The sequence below is a fragment of the Myotis nattereri genome (assembly GCF_964212035.1).
Source record: "Myotis nattereri genome assembly, chromosome: 7".
Classification (NCBI taxonomy): domain Eukaryota; kingdom Metazoa; phylum Chordata; class Mammalia; order Chiroptera; family Vespertilionidae; genus Myotis; species Myotis nattereri.
This window is the reverse complement of record NC_138082.1, coordinates 53,159,607-53,186,257: the sequence shown is the minus strand read 5'-3', so window position 1 is coordinate 53,186,257 and position 26,651 is coordinate 53,159,607. Positions and strand designations below refer to the sequence as shown.

Here is a 26,651-nt window from a genome sequence, read left to right as displayed (position 1 = left end):
CAACACAGTGTCCTGTTCAGAGTTGGTACTCTATACATATTTGGAGAATGAGAGAATCATTTGTTTTGCCTCATACTTAACACATTTAGTGAGTACCTACAATAAGGAAGGTCCCTACTCAGATCCTTCAATCAATGTAGACAAGAACATTGTCAGTATTGAGTGATAAGGCCTGTAATTAAAATCCAGGTGACATTCTCTGATCTCCATTTAGAAGCGCATAGTATCAGAGTTTCACCCTCTTACAGTTCAGCCTAGGCTGGTCCTCCCTATCTGTTGCTCTGTCTGTTACAATGTCTCCTATCACTTCTTGCCTCTTTCCTTATTGGAAAAGGATGAGAGAGAGAGAAGAGAGAGAGAGAGAGACAGAGAGAGAGAGAGAGAGAGAGAGAGAGAGAGAGAGAGAGAGAGAGAGAGAGAGAGAGAGAGAGAGAGAGAGAGAGAGAGAGAGAGAGAGAGGACAAGGACATAATATATAAAAGGGGGAGTATACTTAATTTTCATGAATCTTATTTGACCTACCTGGCGCCTAGAAATAACTTTAAATGAATGGGTCCATGAGGGCCTTATTTCTTCCAACCAAAGAAGTATTACCAGAAGTTAGAATCTTCTCCTGTGAGTACCAAGAATGTACCAGATAAAATGGCATTTTATTTACCCCTTTTATAGTCTGATGAGTGAGCACTGTGCTAGTTCTTTGGAGCATATTTTTCAAATATATTATAATCTTATTTCTCAAAGCTTTCTAGTTAAGAAGATAACAAAATTCATTATACATCCACACATACACAGAAATATTTAGCATCTATGTATCCAACTATGTGTCTATGTCCCTTCCTACCTAACCTCCCTACCTACCTGTCATATGTCCATCTAACAAGAGATACAACGTAGTTTCAGTTGTGTGGGAACAGACCAAGTGCCTCAGAATGTAAGCATGAAAGAGGTCAATGCAAGCTTGGATGCCGACAACTTGAGCTGGAGACGGTGTGGATTTCAGAAATGGAAGAGTTTGATGTATAGAGAAAAGAACGGCACCAATGCAAATCTAGGCATCTCTGACAGCAAACCTCAAGTCTTGTTATAAGCAGGACAAGCAGAGCTTTAAGGAGACTGTGGGTCCAGAGACAAAACAACTGGCGAGGAGTGAGAACACAAGTTGCAAGGAAGGCGGAAAGCACTCGTCGTGTAAGAAGGGGTGGAAGGGAGGAAATACTCCAATGCCTTCTGCAGTGTGTTTGTATGTGCGTTTTTTTTTTCAGGAATATGGGAAAAGTTGACATATTAAAGTGAGTTCATGTGGATGATAGTGCAAGAAAGGAATCAGTCCATTAAAAAACAAAGTTTTCTCTCTAAGACAGGGTTGGGAATAACTATTTCAAACAATGCTAATACTTTTAAATAGCTATATTGAGCTCACTGGTTGAAGCATAATCAAGGTGTGGCAATTCACCCAAGTTACACAGTAAGACAAAGCAAGAGAAAAGAATGTCTGCTGTCTCTGCAGCTACAGAAGCTGGGAAAGAGCAAATGTTGCGGAAGCAGGGTCTTCTAACCTCTATAGATTAATCAAGAATATTTCCTTCCTCTGCTGGATAACTGTTCTAAAAATAATTGTTTCCCTGCAACCTTCAAAGTGTGTTCCTTAAGTTTGCTGGAACACAAAGTGAATTTCAAGTGCCAACTGAATATAATCATATCCCAATTATTAGCAGGTTAATTTTCACATGTTGTAACCAAAAATTCCTGGCACTGTTAGCACCAGTAATTGGGTTCTGAGTTTATTCTCAAGGGTTGAGGATGGGGAAGAACTCCTATTATCAAGGAATTAACTCGTCATAAGCTATGGAAATAAAAATAGAATGCAGAAAAAAATAAATTATATTACTGATTTTAATAAGTTCTCAAATTTCACTCTTGAAATACAGAAACTTAAAAATTCTAATTTAACAATGCATATGGATGGGAAACAGAGATGTATGAGTGTTAAATACATAGATATATTTTAAAAACTCTTACCTAAAGCCAATAAGTGAAACATTTTATAATATAACCTCTTCAAATATTGTGGACAAGGAGCCATGCTGGCCAAGTCAAGTTTCAGATAGTCCCCTAGGCATATAATTTTGTATTTTGATATATTTTGCTATATGGAATTCAATTTTGCTTGCAATGAAAAAGGATTCTGCAATGTGGAATTATTGTTCTTGACAACATTTAGGAATCCTATTTTTCCAAGAGAAAAATAATTTCTTAAGGAACAGAAGTTCATTGTTTTCTTTGTTGCTTTGTCCTTGTATATTGTGTCTCTTCTTGACAATTAATATCACTTCTACTTTTAAACCTGTTGGCACAAAAGTAGCATCAGATTCTTTTTTCTGAGAATCTTCTTAGAACAAATAAGAAATAACCTAAATTCTTGTGACTGTGATAAACAAAAATTCTTTGCTTTCCCAGAAAGTTAATTTTCTGTCCTATTCTTGAGGCAGATAGAAGAATATTCATTTCAAAAAGTAGCCTATTTGACTACTTGGTTGTAACTAGTTCTAAAAACTCACTTCTGGAGATACAGGAATTAAAATGGCTCTGTTCCCAAGTGGGAGTGCCAAGTGGAAAGGGCCCTACACTACACATTCAGAAATTAGAGTTCTAGTTGTAGTTGTGCAGTCAATAACTTATGGAACTTTGGATAATTCGCTTCACTGAAAAGTATCTATAAAAATAAAGACTTGATAACCAGAATCAATGAAGTCCAAGCAGTTTTCATAAAGGAAAGCACAAAATAAGTAGCAGAACTAGACCAAAGTTTATTCAGAGTGCCTGACTAAAGTTTTTCAGAACATACCACACACACACACACACACACACACACACACACACACACACACACCCTTAAGGGAAAGCCAATACATGAAACCACTCAGAATGAAGCTTATCTGACTGAATCTGGGGGTAGTGTGAAAGTCTCAATGCTCCATCCCCTTGAGCCCCATCCTCTTTATTGGCATCTAATAATTTAAGGAGCTCAAGTTTCAAAACTACTGGAATAATTGCATCAAGACATTCTTTTATTTAATAAAGTGGTTTTTCTCTGAAATAACACTAGAGCATTTCTCTCTTACTTTATTAAAAAAAATCATTGCTGTCAGGATGAACACTAATCTAGCCATATAATCTGTGATCATTCTTTTCTTGTTCATTGGATAGGCCAGAGATGATAACTGTGGAAATTAAACGGGAACTAAAATAATCTTTATCTCTGTTGTGTGTTTTTTTAGTAACTGAAAAAAAGGAGAGAATGGCTTGAAGGTTCAGGATGGAACAAAACTGCCTCCAAGGCAACATTCCTTCAACTTCACTCTGCACTGATGTTTTCTCCTCTCCACCTTCGTGATTCTAAAGGAGGAGTTTGGCTTCAAAATGTAGGCAAATTTGAGGGAAAATGTGTAAGAAACATATTCAGAATCTTAATATGACTAATCAGAAGTCAAAGCTGAGAGATTATGGTTATTTATTATATAAACTAGAGGCCCAGTGGACAAAAATTCATGCATGGTGGTGGGGGGGGGGGATCCCTCAGCCCAGTTTGTGCCCTCTGGCAGTCCGGGACTCCTTGGAGGATGTCCACCTGCCGGCTTAGGCCCACTCTCCAGGGGATAGGGCCTAACCTGGCAGTCAGACATCCCTCTGGCAGCTTGGCCCTCGGGGAATGTCCGATTGATGGGGGGTGCGGCTTAAGTCACAGTCGAACATCCTAGGGCTGCCAAGGAGGTGGGAGAGGCTCCCGCCACCACCACTGCACTCACAGCCATCAGCCTGGCTTGTGGCTAAGCTGGGCTTCCCCTGTGGGAGTGCACTGACCACCAGGGGGCAGCTCCTGTGCTGAGCATCTGCCCCCTGGTGGTCACTGCGCATCATCGCGACCAGTCATTCCTGGTCATTCCACTGTTAGGGTCAATTTGCATATTACCCTTTTATCATATAGGATAATATTAAATGATTCTAAAATGTAAAAATAAGATAATCATCTCTCTCTGTTTTTAATATCCAGGAGGCTAATGGTTTAGTCTTTCAAGTAATAGGTTGTCTAGAGTAGGCAGTGATATTTATTCCTTGGAAAATACTTTATTTTTAGTTAACTTTATACAGAAATCTTATGCTTGCACATTTCCATTTACTAGAATTATAAGCACCTTTTTCATTAGGACTTATTCATTCATTTCTATGGAAGGAAATATAGGAAAGAGAAAAGAGAAGTCTTTCTTCACTGGAAACATGAAGTGGGCTGGTAGGATCTAACAATGATAGAAAATAAATGAGAGGCAGTAGAGTAGGCAGTTTTGGAAGTAATTCAGGTGCCTGCAGGTAGGAAAATTTAGGGGCCTGAAATCACACTATTTTCTGATTCCAACCCATGAATAATGGATATAGCTATGGGCATAATTTACAAATGACAGCTTATCACCTTAAACAGGATTGTACAGCTCAACTGACTGCTGCCAGTCAACCAAAAAACAGTTCTAGAATGTATCTCTCTATTACATTCTTTTTTTTTCCTTTTGATTTCAATCAATTTCACCCAGTGTTGTCACCATGACCTGAAAATTAAGACTGTGTTCCTAATAATGATTTGGGGATTTGTCAGCTTGATTCTTCACTTCCAATGTGAGAAAGATCAACAGGCAACAGGAACTAGAGCTGGCTATAGACCATTTTCCATATTTTCTGCCATATCTGAAAAGGAACACTGAGAGACCAACAGGAAATAGAGGAGACAAGAGTATAAAACACAGCTTGTCTTTGTAACCTGGTTCACCTCACACTGCAGGCCACCTCATCTGTCCCTTCCATTGGTGGTACCTCCTTGTACCACTGATCTCCGGACTTTGGGACCAGAGCAGAAAAAGAGTTCTCTACTCTCAACTCTTTAACTACTAAAATACAAGAGAAAGGCAGCTTTAACTATGGTATTCTCAGAAGAGAGATTTAGACACTTTTTAATTCTCTTCTCCATGACCTTGCATCCCACATTTTTTTTCCCTTTCTAAGTGATTCTAAAGGAGTGGGCTCCACAATACAAAGTGTGTTTGTGAAAGATATATTTGAAACATGAAAAGAGATAGAGATGACATTTAAAAGAGAAAAGAAAGGAAATGCAGATGGTATTTTCTCCTTCTCTAAGCCAGTTCTATATTTGGTATGGTTAGAAAATAAACCCTAGTAGACTTCATTAAAACAATAAGGAAAAGTATAGTTCCCATTGAGGGGAAGCAGAATATGTGACTCCAAAATATATCACTTTGGCATGTGGATTATTTGGAGCTGAAGACCATCAGGCTCCAACAGCCTCAGGAAGGGTTGTTTACCTTCCCCTTAAATGCCTAAAAATTTTTAGATAGAGAACTCGTGACAGGAGAGAGTTAATACCAAAGATGACTTTTCATCAGAATGGCTTATCTGCACAGCAAGGCAAACATTTGTTTACCATTTACTCCTCATCTTCCTTTGAACTGTCTTTTCCCCACTTTGAAGTGCAGACACCTACCCCTTCTCCTTAATTCAGGATGACACACAGCCTCACCTTCCTGACTATCTTCGGGTCTCATGACTTGGGGCTCCTACACACAAAATTTGTTTTTCGCCTATTATTCTGTCTATGTCATTTTAATTATTAGACCATCTAAAGAACCTAACTGGGAAGGAAGCTAAAGTTTTCAGCTCCTATACTATTAAGTACCACCCCTTTCTCACCAGTCATACCGCACGCCCATCCCAACCTCCTTTCTTTAAAAAGTTTTAAAATTTATCACACATCCATTTTTGAATTGAATAATCAGTACTCACAGTCACCTGTGAAAAAACATTATTACCTAAAGAATATTATCTAAATATTCTCCCCTCAAATATGAATTCCTCAGGATAAGAATGGGTACAAAATATAAACAAATAATTAAAAACAGTTTTTGTCATAAAAATGTTTGAGAAATAAAGGGTAAAGCTGTTTTGTAGATGTGTTTAATTCAGTACTTCTCAGAACTTTTAAGGTGCTAATTCACCATGTTAATTTCTGGGGAGAGTGGGTATTATTTGACAAAGAAAACTTTTCTTCTAGGAAACACTTATGAGAAGCCGGTACTAGAGCACTCCAGCCTAGCCCCTCTCTTCAATGGAGCTTGTTTCTCTGAGGAAGATTGCTTCTTGAATTCAATATGGCAGTAGCTCCCTGATGAAGGCGAGCCTGTTATCCAGTATGATTTGCATAAACAAGAATTATGTCTCTTTTAAGAACAAAGATATTATAACTAAAACATCATAAGAAAATATAACTGGACCAATGAACTCATTAAGAAATCTACAGAAAACAATACAATGTACAATGCCAACTGAAGAAATGTGAAACCTCAGTCTCTACTGGGTTCTCTTTTCAGCTTCTTTAACTGCAGAATAAAAGGATTGGGCAACATCCATGTTTTACAAATTTGCCCGATATTAATAATGTGGAAACAGAGGTTGTAAATGCAATGGAGATTGTTAAAAATTCAAAATCCTCAGGCTCCATTGAAATGTATTTGAGTTTCCAGGGAATAGAGAGAGGGAGGCAGGAAGAGAGAAAAGAGAAAGAGAGAGGATGATATCTAAAGTTTCTTTAAAATTTTAAAATTCTATGACGACTCACTGCTTTTAAATGAACTTTTAAAAAGCGATTGGGTTTTATAGGTTTAATATCTAATTACAAATCTTTCATTATAAACAATATCCCATGATTGAATTCAACTTAAGGAATAGTTCAGTCACTTAACATTACAAGATCTTGTGCCACTTGGGTGTGTGAAAATGATATGTGTGCTCCGGAGTTTCATATCTGATACAAAGATCTTTTACCTAATTTTCATCCTGTGAATAATAGAAAATTTATTGCTACTGCCCTCTTTCATTAGGCGACTCACATTGAACTACATTTGTCCCAACCTCTAGGCCATGAGGGCAAATGAGCAAAGGAACTCTTCCGCCAGTGTGTTCTTCCTGGTCCTGAGTCTGACTTTTACCCAAGGCTCATACTAATGGGGAGGGGACCAAAACTGAATCATCTTGGTAACACATATCTGCAATCTTCCTGTGTGGTCATTGCCATAGCAACCAGACAATTGTAATGTATGCTAAGCTAAATTATTTTTATCTATCTCTTTTGACCACTCATATTTTACTTCAAGCATCTATTTTCAACTTCTTTCTTTGGCTGACAGAACTTTTAAAGGAGGCAATATTTTCCTTCCTTCATTTCAAAATGTGTGATGAATGTACAAAACTAAACAGGTTCTTCCTAAAAGCAATTATACATACATGCTTCCCCTACAAACTATGGCTCTTAGTCAGTGGCTATCAGCGATTCATATGGATACTTTCTTTCATCACCTAGTCCTAGAGTATGGATAAGTATTACTTGTAAGCTAATTAAGGTGTTTTAAATTGAATGAAATTTTATTTTAATTTAGAATATATGTCAGCAAGTGATGGTCAGTTTTGATATGCCTTATATTTAGTAAAAATAGTTAGAAAATAACTCCTTTCTTTTTAAAATTACTTTCCTATTCAAAATAATGAATATCCTTATTTTATATTTAATATGTATATAGCATACAACATTCTTGAATTAAACAATTGCTACTTAAATGTCTATAGTTACTTACTATATACTAGAGGCCTGGTGCATGAGATTTGTGCACTGGGGGCCAGGGGGAGGGGCAGGAGATGGGAGGTCCCTCAGCCCAGTCTGGAACCCCTGGGCAGTCGGACATCTCTCTCACAGTCCGGGACTCTCACAGTCTGGGACCCCTTGCTCCTTACAACCCACCTGTAGCAGAGGTGGGGAGAGGCTCCCGCCACATCACCACTGCTGCGCTCGCCAGCTGTGAGCCCAGCCAGAGCCCAGCTTCTGGCTGAGCGGCGCTCCCCCTGTGGGAGCACACTGACCACCAGGGGGCAGCTTCTGAGTTGAGTGTCTGTCCCCTGGTGGTCAGTGAGCATCATAGCGACTGGTCATTCTGCTCTTTGGTTGATTATATTAGGATTTTATTGTATAGGATTCCTTATTATTGAAAGATTATAGGATATACTAGTATTTATTTGCCCAGAGGAAAACAAATCTTGAAGATCAAAGATTCGTATTCAATCAAAGGCACTTGAAAACAAAAACCTTGACTTAAACATTTTGTATCTCCATTGTACATAACACTGGGGTTCTACAGAAAGTAACTTCACAGGGTGATCTGATCATAAATTCCTAACTGCACAGTCATGGTGGGTAGTCATGCCCCAGACATATAACTTCTTTAGTAAGCTCTGTTCGTTGTTCCTGTGCATCTAGGTTAGCACACCTTTGCAATGCCCCTTTCCGACTCACCAAGAGAACACATTCTTAACTACCCTCTAATTCCATCCTCAAGTTGCTTCCCCTCTCCTCCATGTAACTTTCCTTACATTCTCTCCTTAATTTAAAATGTATAAAAGAAACTGCGAAACTGTTATTCTCTGGAGCATTTGAGATCTTGCTTCCTGGCATATGTCTTGTCAGTTTGGCTCAACTAAACTGTTATAAAAATTCTCTACAGGTTTGGATGTTTCTTACATTGACAACACTTTGACTTATATTTAGTAAGTACTCATGTGGACAAAAAAGGGGCCATAAACTAAACATGACAAGCTCAGGGGAGGTCTGCATGGCTGGCCTTACAAACCCTGATACCTAAGTAACCACATGGGATGGTCTGCAATTAAAACTTCCTAACTAAAAGAGATTGAAGGTGGGTAGTCATGTCCTAGGCTAGTATCTTTCCTGACAAAGGTCAATCTTTACTTTAACTGAGCCTGTCTATTGTGCTTTTCGCATCTAAGACAACAATTCTCAACCTGTGGGTCGCGACCCTTTCACAGGGGTCGCCTAAATACATCCTGCATATCAGATATTTACATTATGATTCATAACACTAGCAAAATTACAATTATGAAGTAGCAACGAAAATAATTTTATGGTTGGGGGTCACCACAACATGAGGAACTGTATTAAAGGGTCGCGGCATTAGGAAGGTTGAGAACCACTTAGATTCTAAGCTAACATACCTTTGGAATGTCAGGTAATTTCCTTTCCCAGACCTATTAGGGCACAATCTCCCACCAGAGCAGGAGACCACACCTTATTTTAATTGTTATCCTAGTAATTGTTAACTATCCTGTATCTACCTATGTAAAAGAAGTATGTGTCTATTCCTTTTACTTTTTATCCAATCCCAGAGATTTTTCCACTTTGCTTCCTCCCACCTCCCTAATCTATCTATGGATTTCAGATAACTTCTTACACTCCCCAACCTCCCTCCTTTGATTCTGATGTATAAAATAAGGTGAAAAACTGCCATTCTCTGGAAAATTTTCTCAATCTCTTGAGATTTTGGTTCCCAGCAACTGTGGTCAGTTTGGCTCAAATAAACTCACAAAAATTCTCTACAGGTTTAAATGTTCCTTTCCTTGACACTCACACATATTGAATCGGTTATTATTTTGCTGAATGGGTTTCATTTGTATTTGCATCATCCATTTATATTGTTTTCCATTTCACTTTGTATGAATGGACATAGACCAAATTCAGAATATGGGGAAAACATTGGATAGGGATTTCTGTTTTGCTAAACCAATTTTATGGTATTCTGTAAATAGCAGTAAGACAATGAATATAAAACTGATGCCATATTAAATTCAACGTGTTCAGAGGCAATTTTGAACTTGTTTTTCATTTCAATTTTAATTTGGAATTTTGTAATTACTGCTATTTTTGAAAGTTCAAAATGACCTTATAGTTTATTTTTTTATTATTATTTTTTTTAAATATATTTTATTGATTTTTTACAGAGAGGAAGGGAGAGAGATAGAGAGTAGAAACATCGATGAGAGAGAAACATCGATCAGCTGCCTCCTGCACACTCCCCACTGGGGATGCGCCCGCAACCCAGGTATATGCCCTTGACCGGAATCGAACCCAGGACCCTTCAGTCCGCAAGTTAACGCTCTATCCACTGAGCCAAACCGGTTTCGGCAGATCTTATAGTTTATTGAAGTTTACTTGATATCTAATTTAGGCAACAAATGAAGTTTATTTAAATCATACTGAAGAAGTATTGTGAATTTTGTTTTTTGTACTTTCAAGTGTGAGAATCACACTTGAAAGTACAAAAATTGTGAGAATCACACTTGAAAGTATAAAAATTAACCATTAAAAAATAGAGACTTTTTAATTAAGTGTAATTTTAAATTCATGACTGATAATGTGATTCATTTTAAGAAATATATATTTGGTCTAAGTCTCTTCTTTACAAAACAGAATCAGGACACTTAAATCTTTGAAATTTCCTAAGTGGTGAGAGGGAGCAAGGTGTCTTTTGTTATGTTAATGAGGTGACTTTTGCAAAACCCCTAAATCATAAAAGGATTGGGGCTGGTCACCAGAGGAACGAACTAAGATATTAGAGGGTTGCAATTTTCAGTTCCACCCTTTTACCTACAGGGTGGGGGTAGGGGTTGGAGGTTAAAGCCATCAAAATGGACAATGAGTTACCCAATAATGCCTACATAATGAAGCCTCCATAAGAAAAACACACAAAGAAAGGACTGCATTGGTAGAGCTTCCAGAACACTTCCACTTGCTATCATTCCAGGCCCGAACATGGAGACAGAAGCTCCTGTTCAGGACCTCCTGCTAGGTATCCCTTCATCTGGCTATTGATTCCTATCCTTTGTAATAAATTGGCAATCTAGTTAGTAAACAGGCTTCCTGACTTTCTGTGAGTTGTTCTAGCAAATTAATTGAACCCAAGGATGGGGTCATGGCAACCTCCAACTTATAGCCACTGGGTCAGAAGCACAGGTGACCACCTGGACTTGCAATGGGTGTCTGAAGTGGGGGGAAGTCTTGTGGGACTGAACCCTTAACCTGTGGCATCTGGTGCTATAACCAGGTAGAAAGTGCCAGAATTGAGTTGTGGGGCATCCAGTTGGTGTCAGAATCTGAACTGGAGTCAGAGTTACAATGATATTATTGTTGGAAAGTATTGCTCTATATAAAACCACTTTTAATTTGTAGTTGTATCTGGAAGACATTTGTTTTTTAATGTGTTTAAATTGATTTTCGAGAGAAAGGAATGGAGAGGAAGAGAGAGAGAGCCATCTACGTGAGAGAGAGAAATGAATTGGTTGCCTCCCTCACACAACCTGACTGGGGCCAGAGATCAAACCTGCAGCCCACATATGTGCCCTTGACTGGGAATCAAACCCTCGACCCTTTGGTGCACAGGCAGACACTCTCACCCCTGAGCAACAGTAGCCAGAGTGGGAAGATATTTTTATTAGTATCATTGAAGACAGTTTATGATGAAGTTTATCCAATTTGAAACTACAGAAAGCATTAAGAAATGTTGTACTATTATGCCTGAGATAGTGAGGCAGGTCAGTAATCCCTGGCAAGCGGAATGAAGAAACTGAGACAAATGGTTGAACAAATGGCCGAATGGCTAAGCAATTAACAGTCCGCTGATAAATCACAAGACTCTGTTCTCCCTAACCAAAGATACCTAAGAGCAAGTCGTCTAAATCTATCCTCCTTAACCGAAGATATCTAACAGCAGGTGGTTTAAATTGCCTTAATCAGGGAGATAGATTAAAAATACAATGAGAGCCAGACTAATCCAAGATAGAGGTGCAACTAACCAAAGAATGACTCCTGATCCCACTATATAGTCATTTTGATCAATAGGCATACTAAACCACACACCTGGAGATCTAATGAATATTCTGTTGAAATCCTACTCTGGGGCATCCCCTAAAATTTCAGCCTATAGAAAATAGATAAAACTCTCTGGACAAAGGATGCCATTATGTGCTCTTCTTTGAGCACACCTGTGCCCCCTCCTTTCCTGAGGCATGTAATTAGCTCTAAGGGTCTAATAAGGCTTGCACCCAGGGGAGCAGTGGGCAGCAGCAGCTAATCCTAGGCTTACCCCCTAATTCTGTCTCCGGGGCTCTTCCTTTGCCTCACTGTCCCAAGCTTTAATAAACTTACTCTACCTTTCGCCTGCATGAGTCAAGAAACTGGACACGCAACGGTCCCAGGCCATGCTGGGGCAGGGCTAGCCACTGTTGCAGAAGTGGTCTGGTAACAATAACTAATACCTTTTTTTTTAAGCTCTATTAGGGTATAATTGCTATACAAAAATTGCAGACACTTTTAATTTTAAACATTAGATTATATAATGAAATAAATACTGTTTATTATAAATCCATCTCTAGTTCTGACGAAATACTGAATTATAAACACTGTTTTGCAGTTCTGTCAAAATTAATGTAAATTGAGAGCCATTGAATTACATGAGCATATTACAATGGACAAAGATCAGTGGGAAGTAAGAAACCATAATCTTTAAACTTATCTTTATGCTAGTAGTCTGTGTAATTTTGCCTTTCTTGCAACTGTCACATGTCACCAACAAAAAACAAAAGCTCTTCATCCTAATCTAAAATCAATAGAAGGAAAATGGGATATAGCCTTAAACAAGAGATAATGCTGAAATGAATCTCCCCTTTTAAGGGTGGCTTTATTTAGCTTTTTGGTGAGTTTGAGGAGGTTCTCTTCCTATTTATCTGTAGGCTCACTTTTCTAATTAGTTACTACTAAACTTTCAGATTATGACATTTTACCATGCTGTCAAATGTTACAGGTATACCCAAATGCCATGCTAATTTCTGAATATATTTAATGGAAAAATAGGGAAACAACTGAATCATGGAGAGGGTGTCCTTAGAGATTAAGAACTTCATGTTTGGAGTCAGATGACCTATTTGAAGGCTACTCTACGTTAACTAGGTAACCTGAATAAGCTGCTTCCTCTCTCTAAGCAAGATTCCCCTTCTACAAAATGGAGATGATAATAATAGTACCAACTCATAGGACTGTTATGTGGATTAAAATTGATAATCTATCAAACCACTTAGCATAGAGCCTGGCACATAGTAAATGCTCGATCAACGTCAGCTATTATTAGATCTATCATAATTCTATTTTTATGAGAATAATATTCTTAAATGATTCCAAAATAATGGAAATCTATTTTGGCTTTAAAGTTCTTTATAGATTTTAAGATTTTATGACTTTTTATACATTCTTTCTTATGACCTAAGTCTCTTTGTGATTACTCCCAAAACTAATTTTCCTGAGTACTCTCCTTCATGATGCAATAGGAAAACTATACTTGTGGTAAATCTCATTCCCATCATCTCTTTTCCAGATTAAAATCTCCTGTTCATTTAGATTCCTTCATATGTATTATTTTCTAGTGATCCTGACATGGGTTTCTTTTACATTTACCAGGCATTTCTCTTAAGTAATAAAGTAATAAATGACAGAACTATGTGGTCATAATTTGACTAGTAGAGAGCCTTAAAAAAACATCTCAAACTACATTTAGTTTTTACAATATGATCTGTATAATTTTTTATATTAGCGCTTACAAGTGCTATTATTATGTATTTTGTTGTATGGTGTTTCTCTAAGTCTGTTATAACCCCTTGATTATTGGTACTAGGTTTTATACTTCTGTGTCTCTAGTACCTCTTCAGCACATATAATGTATATTCAATGTGTGTGCGCGTGTGTGTGACAGAGAGAGAGTGAGAGAGAGAGAGAGGGAGAGAGATGCGGTTAGTCTGAATTCCTATCTCATCTCCGCAATGGGGCATTGCTATTTGTTCTTCTTTTTAGTGGATCTTCTCCCCCAGTGAAATTTTCTGGTGTGGTTGTCAGTCAAAGCACCATGAGGATGAGCACAGGACTGAAGTTGGCCAATCAGGGGCTACATTCTCAGGAATGATATGGACACTAGAGGAGAGACGGCTCTCTTAACAGATCACCAGCTATGAGTATTAAGTGAGACAGGAGAGTCTGAGGGCCTTGCTTCCACCAGAGGGCTAGTGAAGTAAACACAGAAGAAAGCATGGCTGATGGGGACCATGGGTGGGAGGGCGGGGGGGAGAGCATCATCATCTGTTAAACAAAGAATACAGCCATGCCCCAAAGCAGATATGCCCCTGCATTTAGATTATATGCTCCATTAAACTGTAGCTCCTCCATTTATTTTTTGCTTAAGGTGGCTTCAGTTGGACTCTATTACTGGCATTGTGTTATAGCATTGACTAATAGAGTGTCATGTGACTGGCCAATAAAGTCTTGGAATCCAGAGCCATCATCTTTCTAAAAAAAACCCTCTTTCTAAAAAAAATGTTTTTTATTGATTTCAGAGAGGAAGAGAGAGATGATGAGAGAGAATCATTGATCAGCTGCCTCCTGCACGCCCCACACCAGGGATTGTGCTTGCAACTCAGGCATGTGCCCCTGACCAGAATTGAACCGTGACCTCCTGGTTCATCGGTTGATGCCCAACCACTGAGCCACGCCAGCTGGGCATACACCCTCTTGATACATATCTAAGGAGATTGACCTAATACTAAATTTGTAAAAGCTGAACATGACAAAGAAATGATACTTTTTATTTACCATAAAAATTAGCATAACATTTGAACTGGAACTAGAACTAGCCTCAGAAATAATGAAATAATACAAGAGGCAAAGTTTGGTTTACTTTATTTAAAAGGAGGCAGATATAACCAAGAATTTGGCTGTCAATTATGAACCACAACTGCATAGTAAAAGCAAAACTTTGTTTTGTATTCAACTTTTCTTTCAATTCATTGTTTTCTCTTCATCACTCCAAAGAAGTGGTAGAAACCTGCCAACGGAGGCCTTGCCTCCCTGCGGTAGGCCTTACTACACATCAGTCTGTCCCCGCTGTGTTACAGTAACGACTGAAAACATCCGCACCTTCTGAGAGCTATTTTCTATTTTTTTCTAGTGAACAGAGAAAGTCAGCTGGACTATGGCAGAAAGAGCTGATGCAATCCATAACTTTGTCCTGTGAAAGCAGCCAATGAAATAGGTCTCTAAAGCAACACAAAGAATCAAAAATGTTGTCTAAGGGGAGAATTTAGAAGACAGATACTTGCTTTAGGGATTTTTGACCTACAGATTTATTCTTATTTAATTCTCTCCAGTACATTTAGTGGTCCATTTCTGAATCTTTTAAGATTCTTCTTAATGTTGTGTATTATGCTATGCACTAGTGATACTTCATGCTTCACTCATTCATTGGTATCCACAGTTTCCCAAGGGTGCCCCACTCCATATTCTAATTCCTAACCTTGAAAACGTCTCAAGTTTCAAAACTCATCTAAGAGTTTATATTCCCCCAGCACTACCCCAAACTCCTAGCATAGGTAATGTTTCCTCTTCTCTCCTCACAACTTCTGCACTCTGAGCATATCTGTAGAGTAATGTTTCATGCTGCATTGTAATGCCTATGTACTGTACTCATACATCTCCCTCACTTCTCAAAGACAGAAAATTTGCCTTTTAACATGAATTCTCAGAATCTAGTATTATGAACATTAGTTGTCAATATATGCTTGTTAAGTGGATAAGTAAATAGATCAGGGGTCCTCAAACTTTTTAAACAGGGGGCCAGCTCACTGTCCCTCAGACTGTTGGGGGGCCGGACTATAGTTTAAAAAAAACTATGAACAAATTCCTATGCACACTGCACATATCTTATTTTGAAGTAAAACAACAAAACGGGAACAAATACAATATTTGTATTTGCATGTGGCCCGCGGGCCGTAGTTTGAGGAACCCTGAAATAGATGCATGCATGCATGTATGGATGAATGAAGGAATGACAACCTGATCTCTACTCTGAAGAAGCCCACTCTAGCTAAGGAGGCAAACAACAAATTGGCTAATTAGCAATTAGCCAATGTATACTAGAGATGGGACACAAAGGGGTAGAATGCATAACATAAACAGAGATCAATGTTCCTTTCATTTATGCCTTTTTTAAAAAAAAAATGTTTGCACTATTGTTTGTGCTCAGTGGGGCATTAAAAACTCACTGTTGGCCCCAGCTGGTTTGGCTCAGTGAATAGAGTGTCGGCCTGCAGACTGAAGGGTCCTGGGTTCTATTCCAGTCAAGGGCACATACCTAGGTTGCGGGCTCCATCCCCAGTAGGGGGTGTGCAGGAGGCAGTTGATTAATTATTCTCTTTTATCATTTATATTTCTCTCTCTTCCTTTCCCTTCCTCTCTGAAATAAATAAAAATATATTCAAAAAACAAAAACAAAAACAAAACTCACTGTTGGATGATCTGTGAACCAAACCCTGAAGACTTTTGAAGAAATAATTGACATAAATGCATTAAGGGAATAAAACAAATAAGAACATTAGATAAAGAAAATACTGCTCGCTGCCCATAGCAAATATATTGTGAATATCTAGATAAGGAGAATTTCCACACAGGTCTAACAAGGGGAATAATAAAGTCTTGGGTTATTACAAGTTATTTTAAGTGACTAGGAGATAATGGTGTTATATGTTGTGAATATGGGAATTCCAGAGAGAGCCATGATCAGGAACCTTCACAAACACTAAATGAGAAAACAGTGATAGGATCACCCAGCTTCCAAGTGCTTAAACGACATTTCAGAGGCTATGTCTGCGGGAGGAATTTCTCAGTCGTTGATGTCTATCTTGTTTGGTATGGCTGTGGACAATTGGAAGCTTTATTACTAAGAGCTAAAGGAGGCACTAAGAAAAAGATAGAGTGTTCCTACTGATCATTTTTTCTAGTTTCTTGTCTCGTCCTTTTTCCAGTCCCTCATTATTTCTGGCCAGAACATAGCCAGCCACTTAAGTGTTCTATCTGTCTCCAGAATCACCTTCCTATCACTGTATCTTTCACAGTGTTAAAAAAAAAAAAAGGATCCTTTATAAAACAAAATCCAATTCCAATCTTCCAATGCCTTAAAAAGTTTTTTGCCTGCATCATACTTACCCAAGTGGGATATTTTGGAGGTTGTGGAGAGGGGCACTCCACGATTTGGGTGAAGTAAGAGAAGTTGTAGGAACACTGTGGGGTCTTTTGGTGGGCCTCTGATTCCTTCAGTGGTAAGTCATTTAAAACATGTTTTTAAAATGTTAAAACAAATACTGTAGTGTTATAAAACTAAGTAAAAAGTCACATGGATTTAAGGAGAAAGTATGAGCCCTTAAAAGAATGCTTTAATGGAAGCTATTGTATTTTACCCAGACCCCCAAGGTGGTAAAGAACCATTTAGAGGGGAAAGTTTCAGCAGCTCCCTAACCTGTGACAAGCCCCTGCCCAGAGTAGTCTCTCCCTGGTTCATTTGTTCTCATAAGACACATGGACTTTTGTGTCTCTAGAACTTTGTTCTTGCTGTTTTCCTAACTGTGATTATCACTCCTTCCTTTATTCACTTGGCCAACATCCCTTTCCTAAATTTCTCCCTCCCTCCCTCCCTCCTTCCCTCCCTCCCCCCTCCCTCTCTCCCTTCCTCTTCCTCCCTTCCTTCCTTCCTTCCTTCCTTCCTTCCTCCCTCCCTTCCTTCCTTCCTCCCTTCCTTCCTTCCTTCCTTCCTTCCTTCCTTCCTCCCTCCCTCCCTCCCTCCCTCCCTCCCTCCCTCCCTTCCTCCCTTCCTCCCTCCCTCCCTCCTTCCCTCCCTCCCTCCCTCCCTCCCTCCCTCCCTTCCTTCCTTCCTTCCTTCCTTCCTTCCTTCCTTCCTTCCTTCCTTAAATATTTCATGAACCTCTTTACACTAGGTGTCCTAGACCCTGGGAATGTAGGGATAAAAGAATACTGCAGAAATGGTGAGGTGGGCAGGGGTTATTAGAAAACAGAATAATGTCTAAAATTAAGTGTTATGTACTTAGCACTGTGGTGAACATTTTCTACACATTATTCTATTTAAGTCTTATATCAATACTGAGAAATAAGTTTTGCCAACAGTTGCCTCAATGTTACACAATAAATGATACTTGTCTCTATGGCACACAATGAGTGACTTAGCCAGAATTAAAACACAAGTGTATGTGACTCCCCAGTTATGCTCTCAGATGTCATTTACTTCCCAGTTTGATAAGTAACTTCCTAGATCTAGTTTAAATGTCCCATCATATCTCTGTTTTCTCCTCTGGAAATTCTCTTATTAAAGTATAATTACTTTCCCCCTAACCTGTATTCCTGTATTCTTTATTAACATTATTTCTTTATGGCTATTTGTATAAATGTTTTCTCTCTCATCAGGCCTAGAAAGACCCCAGAGCAGGTAGCTGGCACCTCAGATCCACACTGGCATCACCCTCTTCTGGCACCGTGGACCTGGTCAGTTGGCAGGATTGGGTGGGCCCTGTGGTATACCAAGAGCTTTGCCAAGGTCACACTTGGCTGCCCACAGGCCTCAAAGTGTGCTTTGTTTGGCCTAAAAGTGTTTTGCATTAGTTTGCTAACTTTTATTAATTAAGAGCTTAATCATAAATTCTGGGCTTCCAGCTTCTTTTTAAAAATTGGAGGATTTGAAACCATCAGTTAAACACTCCATGACCACATCGTTAGAGGCCCCTGCACTATACAATTCCTTATAGTCTCCTCTCCTGCTCTGCTGCCCTCACCACTCCTCAGGTATGCTACTGCCAACACCCTGACCCTAATATTTGCCACCAGTCTCCTGGGCAGTTTCTAAAGTGTCTTAATTTCTATATAGCCATATGATGGTTACTGTCTACAAATAATGGAATTTTTAAGGTAAAATTTGAAGCATCATAGACGTGATAATACAGTAGACCTTTCCTTTACCATTGTTAGCTCATTTTACTAAGAAGAACAAAATGCCAAGGGTAGAGAGCCTCATTATTACATAAATATCAAAGTATGTATCAGAGTATGGCATGTACCATTTTCCATCTCCAATAGGGACTGCTCAGGTTTATTTTCAATGGACATGCAGTCATTACGTAGCTATCAGCTCACACAATAAGGTTATTTACAAAGTACTAGAGTGTTGCTTGCAGTAATTATAATTACAGAACATACTTATGAATTCAAAATCTTCAATGCTTGGTAAAGAGATTTGGGTCAAGTTTATCTTTATATTGTGACAGTTTATGAAAAAAATTTGCTAAGCAAATATACTAAGTACTTTGTTTATAAGAAAAAAAAAAGGTTTACTTGACACAAGTTTTAGAGTCATGAATTCCCAACGATTTAAGAGCATTGTAAGCAAAAGCTATATACTACTTAGGCTGGTCTTTTAATATAATAAGTACAAGTAATTTTTCCCTAGTCTTAAAACATAACTCCTGCTAGACAGTACTTTTTTATCCTAGTTCAACATGCAATATTTACTTGAAAACAATAAAATATTGTTACGGGAAAACACATTGGTTTACTCTGACTTTCCATCATCCCAGTCAGCTCTTTTCCCCAAGTTAACTGACTTATCTGACTCTACTTAGGAGAGTAAGTGCAAAATAGAAGGCCACAGTTAAGAGTAAATTCCGATTAGTCACCTAAAGCTTCAATAGACACATCCATTATAATAACATACCATGCTTTAATAATGCAAGAGTCGGCAGCAAAACAATAAATGTCTAAACATGATGAATAGCAGGTTAACCACCTCTACAGTATAAAGGGAACAATGATGCCAAGTTAGCCTATTTTTGCTCAGTCTTGTAATAAACAAAATTATACTTTATAGATAGAATGCAAATAAATAGCTTACCTCTCTTGATAGTCATTCATGAAAAAAAAAAAGAATGTATTTTATCGTGCAGAAAAGAACCTTTAAAAGAGTTGAAGTTGATAGTAAAATCATGTCCTACCTGGGTAACTTTCTCTGTCACATTGTGTGTTCGATCTTTAACCTTGGGTGCAATAATAGTTTTATCTGAAGAAGGAGGGGATGTACTCTTTTTTTCAGTTTTGACATCTGAAAAATTCAGAGTGAGCTGTGGAATCTTGTTAATGGTGCTGTATTTGTTGAGGTTTGAATCCGATGTGGATCCCAGGAGGCTTGACTTGATATGATTAAAAGGCCCTAAAAAAATTGGAAAGTATTTGTGAAAGCAATATCAGAAGAAATAGAAGAAGAAAAAACTAGTCCTGAATGACCTGTTGGTGACCCATGATTAATGTGACCCTGATTCAGGTGTGACTAAATTTAGCTAGGTGATACCCAAACATAGGGTTTAGGGTCACTGTCTGCCACATAGAGTAGCACATGAGTATCCGAGGATAAGATGGGGTCTAGGTGTACACCCAGGGAGAGATGGAGGCTTTAGCTATTATTCAGCTTCGTTCATTAAAGGGTGAGATAAAAGAAAAAGAGAGGGAAATAAAACAACAACTCTACTCTCTATCATTGGCCAAATTCTACCTTCAAAGTTTCTCAAGAATTTCCTTTTATAATCCAGGGATTACTCAAGGAAGGATTTGCCTCTGGTTAAAATCATGCTGGCCATGAAATTTCTGAATGGGCAGGCTTCCTTGATCCAATTCATATTATTCTCCTCTCTGTGCTATGTTTTTTGCAGAGCTTCCAGAGCAGCTAAGCCCAGATGGAGGAATTTCAGATAAGACTAAGAAGGGCAAATGTCTTTCCTTTGCCTTTCTCTCTTTCTTTTGTTATTATTTTTTATTCTTGAAAACTCTAGGATCCTGTGTGGGATTTTAAAATATTTTCCTTCTTTTTCTGTTTTCCTTTTGTTTAGAATTGACTGACCACTTACTGAGGGAAAAAAAGAGAAAAAGAAATAAAATCCATACCAGAAGAATGCTTTGCAAACAATTTACAATTGAAGTGCCTGTAGCTAGGCAATAGGATATACCTGAAGTTGGTATTACCTTGTTATTTCTTTGACTCTCTCTCTCTCTCTCTCTCTCTCTCTCTCTCTCTCTCTCTCTCTCTCTCTTTCTCTCTCTCTCTCTCTCTCTCTTTAAATAAAAACACCACGCTACACATTTGATCCCAGGAACTTATTCATCTTAGAGCTGGAAATTTGTACCCTTTGACCAACTCTCAGGACATCTCAAATTCCTTTCCCACAAAGATTATTTGGCAAGGTGCCAGGACTCCTGACCTATTGTTAAGGATAAGCACCCTGGCCAGCAACATCTTTTGAGATGAACCTATTGTTCTTTGCTTATGAAGACTCAGAAAATGCTCCAGGGGTTCTTGTACAATGGGTAATGCTATGTAGCTCTTAGAAATTAGCATCAGGAAGAATTGTAGAAAAATCCAGAGCCCACGAGTATTATACAGACATTAACTTTTTGCTTCAGAGAGTGCTTAAAACAAAAATTGCATGAATGAACTTGCTAGTTAACACATTTTGCCTTATTTTTTCCCTGTTCAGAATGAAACTAACACAGTTTAGGGATCAAAATGTACTTAATGCACCGAGTGAGGTATAATCAGTTGAAAATTTTATAGTTTGTGTATTTTGGACTACAACAACCAATCAACTCAGATTCAATATAATGCTAAAAAAATGCTCATCACTTAGTTTCATTTGAAGAAAAATCACATTATGTTTGTTTTTTAAGAGTTATATTTGATTATTATAAACATTTGAAGTTATTTAAAGAGCATTTTTATCAGGGTTGCAAACACTTTGTTTCTTGGGGTGCATTTCTGTTCATTTCCTGAGTTTTCGTTCTGTGATGATGATCACGTCCACCTAGGTGAAAAGTGTCATTGAGTTCTCTGAATATATATTGCCTAGCATGTTCTCATTTGCATGTAGAATTTCACTTTCTTTTCTGTTTATATGACAAGGAAAGAAGTAAGAGCCAAAAGTGGTACCAAATTGTTCTAGCCTTCAGATAGGACTGGACAGAACCCTAGGTCTGTGTGGAACTCTCCACTACATGCACTCATTTATTTTATTATTTTTAAACTATATTTTTATTTATTTCAGAGAGGAAAGAAGAGAGAGAGATTAAAAAAAATCAGTGATGAGAGAGAATCATCCACCAGCTGCCTCTTGCACAATTCCTCCTGGGGATTGAGCCGGCAACCCAAGCATGTACCCAGACTGGGAATTGAACCTGTGACCTCCTGGTTCATAGGTCAATGTTCAACCACTGTGCCATACTGGCTGGGCCATGCATTCTTTGGGACCTAGCCTTAATGGTGTTTCCTTTTTTTTTGTATCCTTCTATGCGTACATTCCAAGTCTATATCTTAATATTTACAGTTTGTAAAATGCTCTAGGAACGCAGATATCTTGGTATTGTCCATTGCTCAGCTCTGATGTCATATTTTCACTCCTTAGGTAACTTTGCTGTACATAGAAATACTGACAAGAGATTGCAGAAGGTTAAAGTATAAAGTTAAAAAATGTGTTTAAAATCCTTTAGCCCAATTTTCAATTCCCTTTCTCTATCATCCTTCTATATGTTGGATTTCTGCAGCAGGTTATCTACAAAGTTGTTTACAAAACTGGATAAAAACATGGATCATCTATGATGTTACAGCAGAAAGACTGTTAAATATACTTTGATTGTCCTGTGACCCATTCCACTAGAAAAACTCCACTGAATTGGTTACATAGATAAACAAGTGGTCTCTACTATGAGAGTAATTCACTCTAAGGGCAGCGATTTTCAATGGGGTACCATGAGAGGCACAATGGTGTGCCACAAGAATTTTTAAAACAAGCAATACTTGATAATTTAGTCAGGGGCATTGACCTCTTTTCCCTTAGATTGTCAAATTAAAAAAATGACAACAGCCAACACAATAATAGTCATACAGTGTGAATGAATCAAAATCATACCTATTTTTTGTCACATCAGCAAGAAATATATATTTTTGGTGTGTCACAGTGTTTTAGTAATTGGTTTGTGTGCCATGAGATGAAAAAGCTTGAAAATCGCTGCTCTAAGGGCATTTGTGAGGCATTTTTATTTATCACAATGATGTTAGGTGTCTATTCGGTCACCTTGAAAAATTGTCCCATAGGCCCCAATGGGCATTCATGTAGGTGAAAAGCCTGTTTATAACTATCTGAACCTTGAACCTGTTTCACATATAGAGTACAATGTACTTTTAAGATGCTTTCATATATATGAAATTTTCTAGAGCTATAACTACCATGTAAAGGTAAGGTTTTTATGCAGAACTTTACCAGAAGTTATACCATTTTGGAATATCAAATCACTTAGAGCTACATTAGTTATGGCTTTTGAGTTGCCAAAACAAATTTCAGACTTCAAGTTAGAGTCTATGTGTGTAGTTGTCACATGTAAATGTATGTAAGCAAAGAGATTTGAATCTTGTTTTAAAAGTGTTGGAGCCAGATATTATATAATTTCCAGAGATTATAGGAGTCACACTAAAAATCACTAATAAAATTTTACTTTAAAATATTTCATACTTGTGTCCTATATATGTAAAATTATGTGATACAATGAAATTAAATCAATGTAATAAAAACTAAACATTTGAAATGATTTGTCCTAGGATTGCCTGTTGGTTTCTAATTTCTCCTTAGTAACTCCCTAGAGATCTGCCATAATTCCTCCAGAATGTCTTGATTCCCATTTCTTCTTCCAATCCATCTTCTAGTTCCCATTGCTTCTGAAGGCATGTGGTCTGTAAGGCCTTTCTTAAGTGTTGAAGAATGAATATATGTCCTGACATTTAGTGGGATTTCTTTCTTCCGTGCAATTCATTACTATTGCATGTTATCAAAGAGGGAATCATTTTAACGTTACACTTAAAAGTAAGGGCCAGCTCATTTGTGACAATATTATACTTTCTCATTTCTACCCACTTTATCTTGGTATAGTACTCATAATTCAATTTTTGTTTCCTATTTTTCATTTTTAAGTATTTTCCCCTTTATTTTATTTTATTATTTTTTCCATCACCACTTATCCCTCATATACCCTTTTCCACCTCCAAACCCCCTCCTACCCCCTCTAGTTACCACACTGTTGTACCTGTCCATGAGTTCTTACTTTTAAAATTCATATATATAAATCCAATATGTTACTATTTATTCCAATAGTGAATTTTATTTTGTTATCCACCCATATTTCTTTTCTATCATTTTGTTCAGTACTTCTATGGGCAGTGTTCTCATGGCTTCAATGCACTTACAGTCAATATTTTCTTATGTCTAATTATTGCATTATGTCTTTCAGTGTAGTTACTGTTGGACATTAACATATTGAGATAATTACCATTACATTACAAACTGTTTTCTTTTATCTTTGTTTTAGGTTGCAGTTAAGGAATCATGTCATTCTTTTAGAAATAAGTTAAATTATTTCTGAGTGAAGTTTCAGGATAGTAAAATGCATATTAAAAATATTGGTTGCAATACGAGGATAGGGCTAAGATTTGGCCTCAGAATATTACAAATTCATTGCAGTGTGTATTTTAGCTTTTCTTATGTACTGTTGGAAAACCTTTCTAAACTGCTACTCTACTCTGTTTCTTGTTTTTTAAGCTCTTAGTATTAGAGATTTAATCTAGGTGACCATTTAATCTATCCATTTAAATAATTCAGCAAAAATTAAAATATTTCTTAAAATAATTCATGCATGCTCCTTAGATAAGACTTTTACAACCCACTTTATCCTACATAACAAAGATTATTATGTTCCTTTCCACTAATTTTGAAGCATATGTTTATATGCAGAAGTCTGTTAGAGTGTGCAATATGATCAGTGTTGTTTCTAAAATCTATTGAAGTTATAATAAAAAAGTTTCCAATACTTTAATTAAGATAGGTATTAGCAATATCTTTATTTTACCAATTGTAAAACAAGGCAGATAGAATATGTGGCCAAAAGGGAATAAGAATCAAGGATAGAAGTCAAAATACAGGGATTCCTACCTCCTAATCTATATTCAGAGAGGCTTGGCTGAGGATTTAGAGGTGAAAGACAGCCTCCCTGAGTGTGGTCATGAAGAGATGGGGTTTAGGAGTCTAATGAAAGAAAGGAGAGTAACCTGAAAAGTTAAATCAATTTAAAGAAAGTAAATGGGCAGAAATAAAGCGAACTAATGGATTCAGTTGAAAGAAATGTAAAACTCAAAAATATAATAGAAAGACTCGATGTTTTTTTAGAGAACCATTGGCAAAATGGACGCCCTGATGGAGATGGAAATGAGGTGACTAAGAAGACTAAACCAGCAGCTACATCAGGCTCTAATATATCACAAGTGTCTGATTAAATATAAAGTGGGGCAGGTTCTAGCTACAAAGAAATTCTCTGCATTTAGAGATCAAGCTAGAGGCTAAAGCAACAACTAGGAAGAATTTTAAATTTATCATGAGTGACAAGATACTAAAGGAGAATATATTCTCTTTTAGATGGTGCTGGACATACAGCTAAGGACACCTAATATATTTTTTAAATATATATACATTTAAGATCTTTGCTCTTGAGGGCTGAATGGGTCAAGAGAGGAGGAAATCATAAAGATTAAGGTTGTTTTTAATTCATCTGGTGTTTATACAATATTTCTTAGGGTACTGAGTTTATTTTGCTAAAGTTTAATAAAGCCTAAGTTACTGACGTGACAACATTAAAGAAATGCAAGAGCAGTGTTTAGAAATTGAATTTTGTAAAAGAACACTGTCACTAGCATAAGGAAAAAAAAATTAAGACTAGAAAAAGATAAGTAGTCAAATTATTTGTAGTCGATATCATATTGTCTGTTTCAGCACATGGCATATAATTTACAGAAGAAAACTGTCACCATTGAAAAATCAACTTGCAACTCAACTTATACAATCACAAATACTCAGTAATGGTCAATATAGTTTATGAGAAACATTTGTATCAGATTTCCATTGTGAGTCTGATAGTTTTGGTGGTATAGAGAAGGTAAAAGCTGTACTAAATCTGGAGAGTACTTTTGCTTTGACTCATATGCCAGATTCTTAGACAAGTTAGAAACTGAACATACCATTGTCAGTGGGATGCAGTATTACATGAGATGATCAGGAGGTGGAAGCAACAGAGAGGTAAAATTATATTAATGACTTATTTACTAGGTAGATAGGGGTTAATTTTTATTGATGACTTGGAAAGCAGAATAAACAGATAAGCCACTAAGTTGGAGATGAGAATCTGTTTATGTGTGATTGTAGGATTAAGTTCACCTCTCAAATATTAAGAGAAATTAGTGAAAAATATAATGTACACAGACACACAAATAAATAGCATATGCAATTTATTTGAATTATTTTTTTCACTCTTTGATAATGAGGTACACTTTTTGATCTCTGAATTCTAATTTTAAAGTGTCAGAGTGCTATCAGAATTTATTAAAGGGAAACACAATTGATCCCAAGAAAGAAGGTTAAATGGAAATTATTCAATTTAGAAGAAAAGATTGAGTATCAGTTTGCTGTTTTTATACTGTGATATTACATCAAGATTAGAAGTAGCTAGCTAGCATCTCTGTCCAACTCAGGATAGATGAAGGGGAATAAATTACATTTCAGCAAGAAGGATTTAGCTTAGCTCTTTGTGTAACAGGCAATAAAATAGATTTCCCAAGAAAATTAAAGAATGGGCTCACTGGAGATAAAGATGCCTCTACCACTTGTGCAAAGGATTTAGACAACACCCTTGCCCAAGGGGAATGAATCAAATAATCTCAAAAACCTTCTAAATGTCTTCC

General features: G+C 37.3%; 1 protein-coding gene across 3 annotated transcripts in view; it reads right to left on the bottom strand.

Moving 5' to 3' along the window:
* KCNH7 (potassium voltage-gated channel subfamily H member 7) overlaps positions 1 to 26,651 on the bottom strand; it is a 405,370-nt gene that overhangs the window by 96,759 nt on the left and 281,960 nt on the right. For all 3 annotated transcript variants that reach the window (XM_081095167.1, XM_081095168.1, XM_081095169.1), the window contains one exon: positions 19,825 to 20,039. In XM_081095167.1, the coding sequence (XP_080951293.1) occupies positions 19,825 to 20,039 (215 nt within the window). The remainder of the gene's footprint in view (positions 1 to 19,824; positions 20,040 to 26,651) is intronic.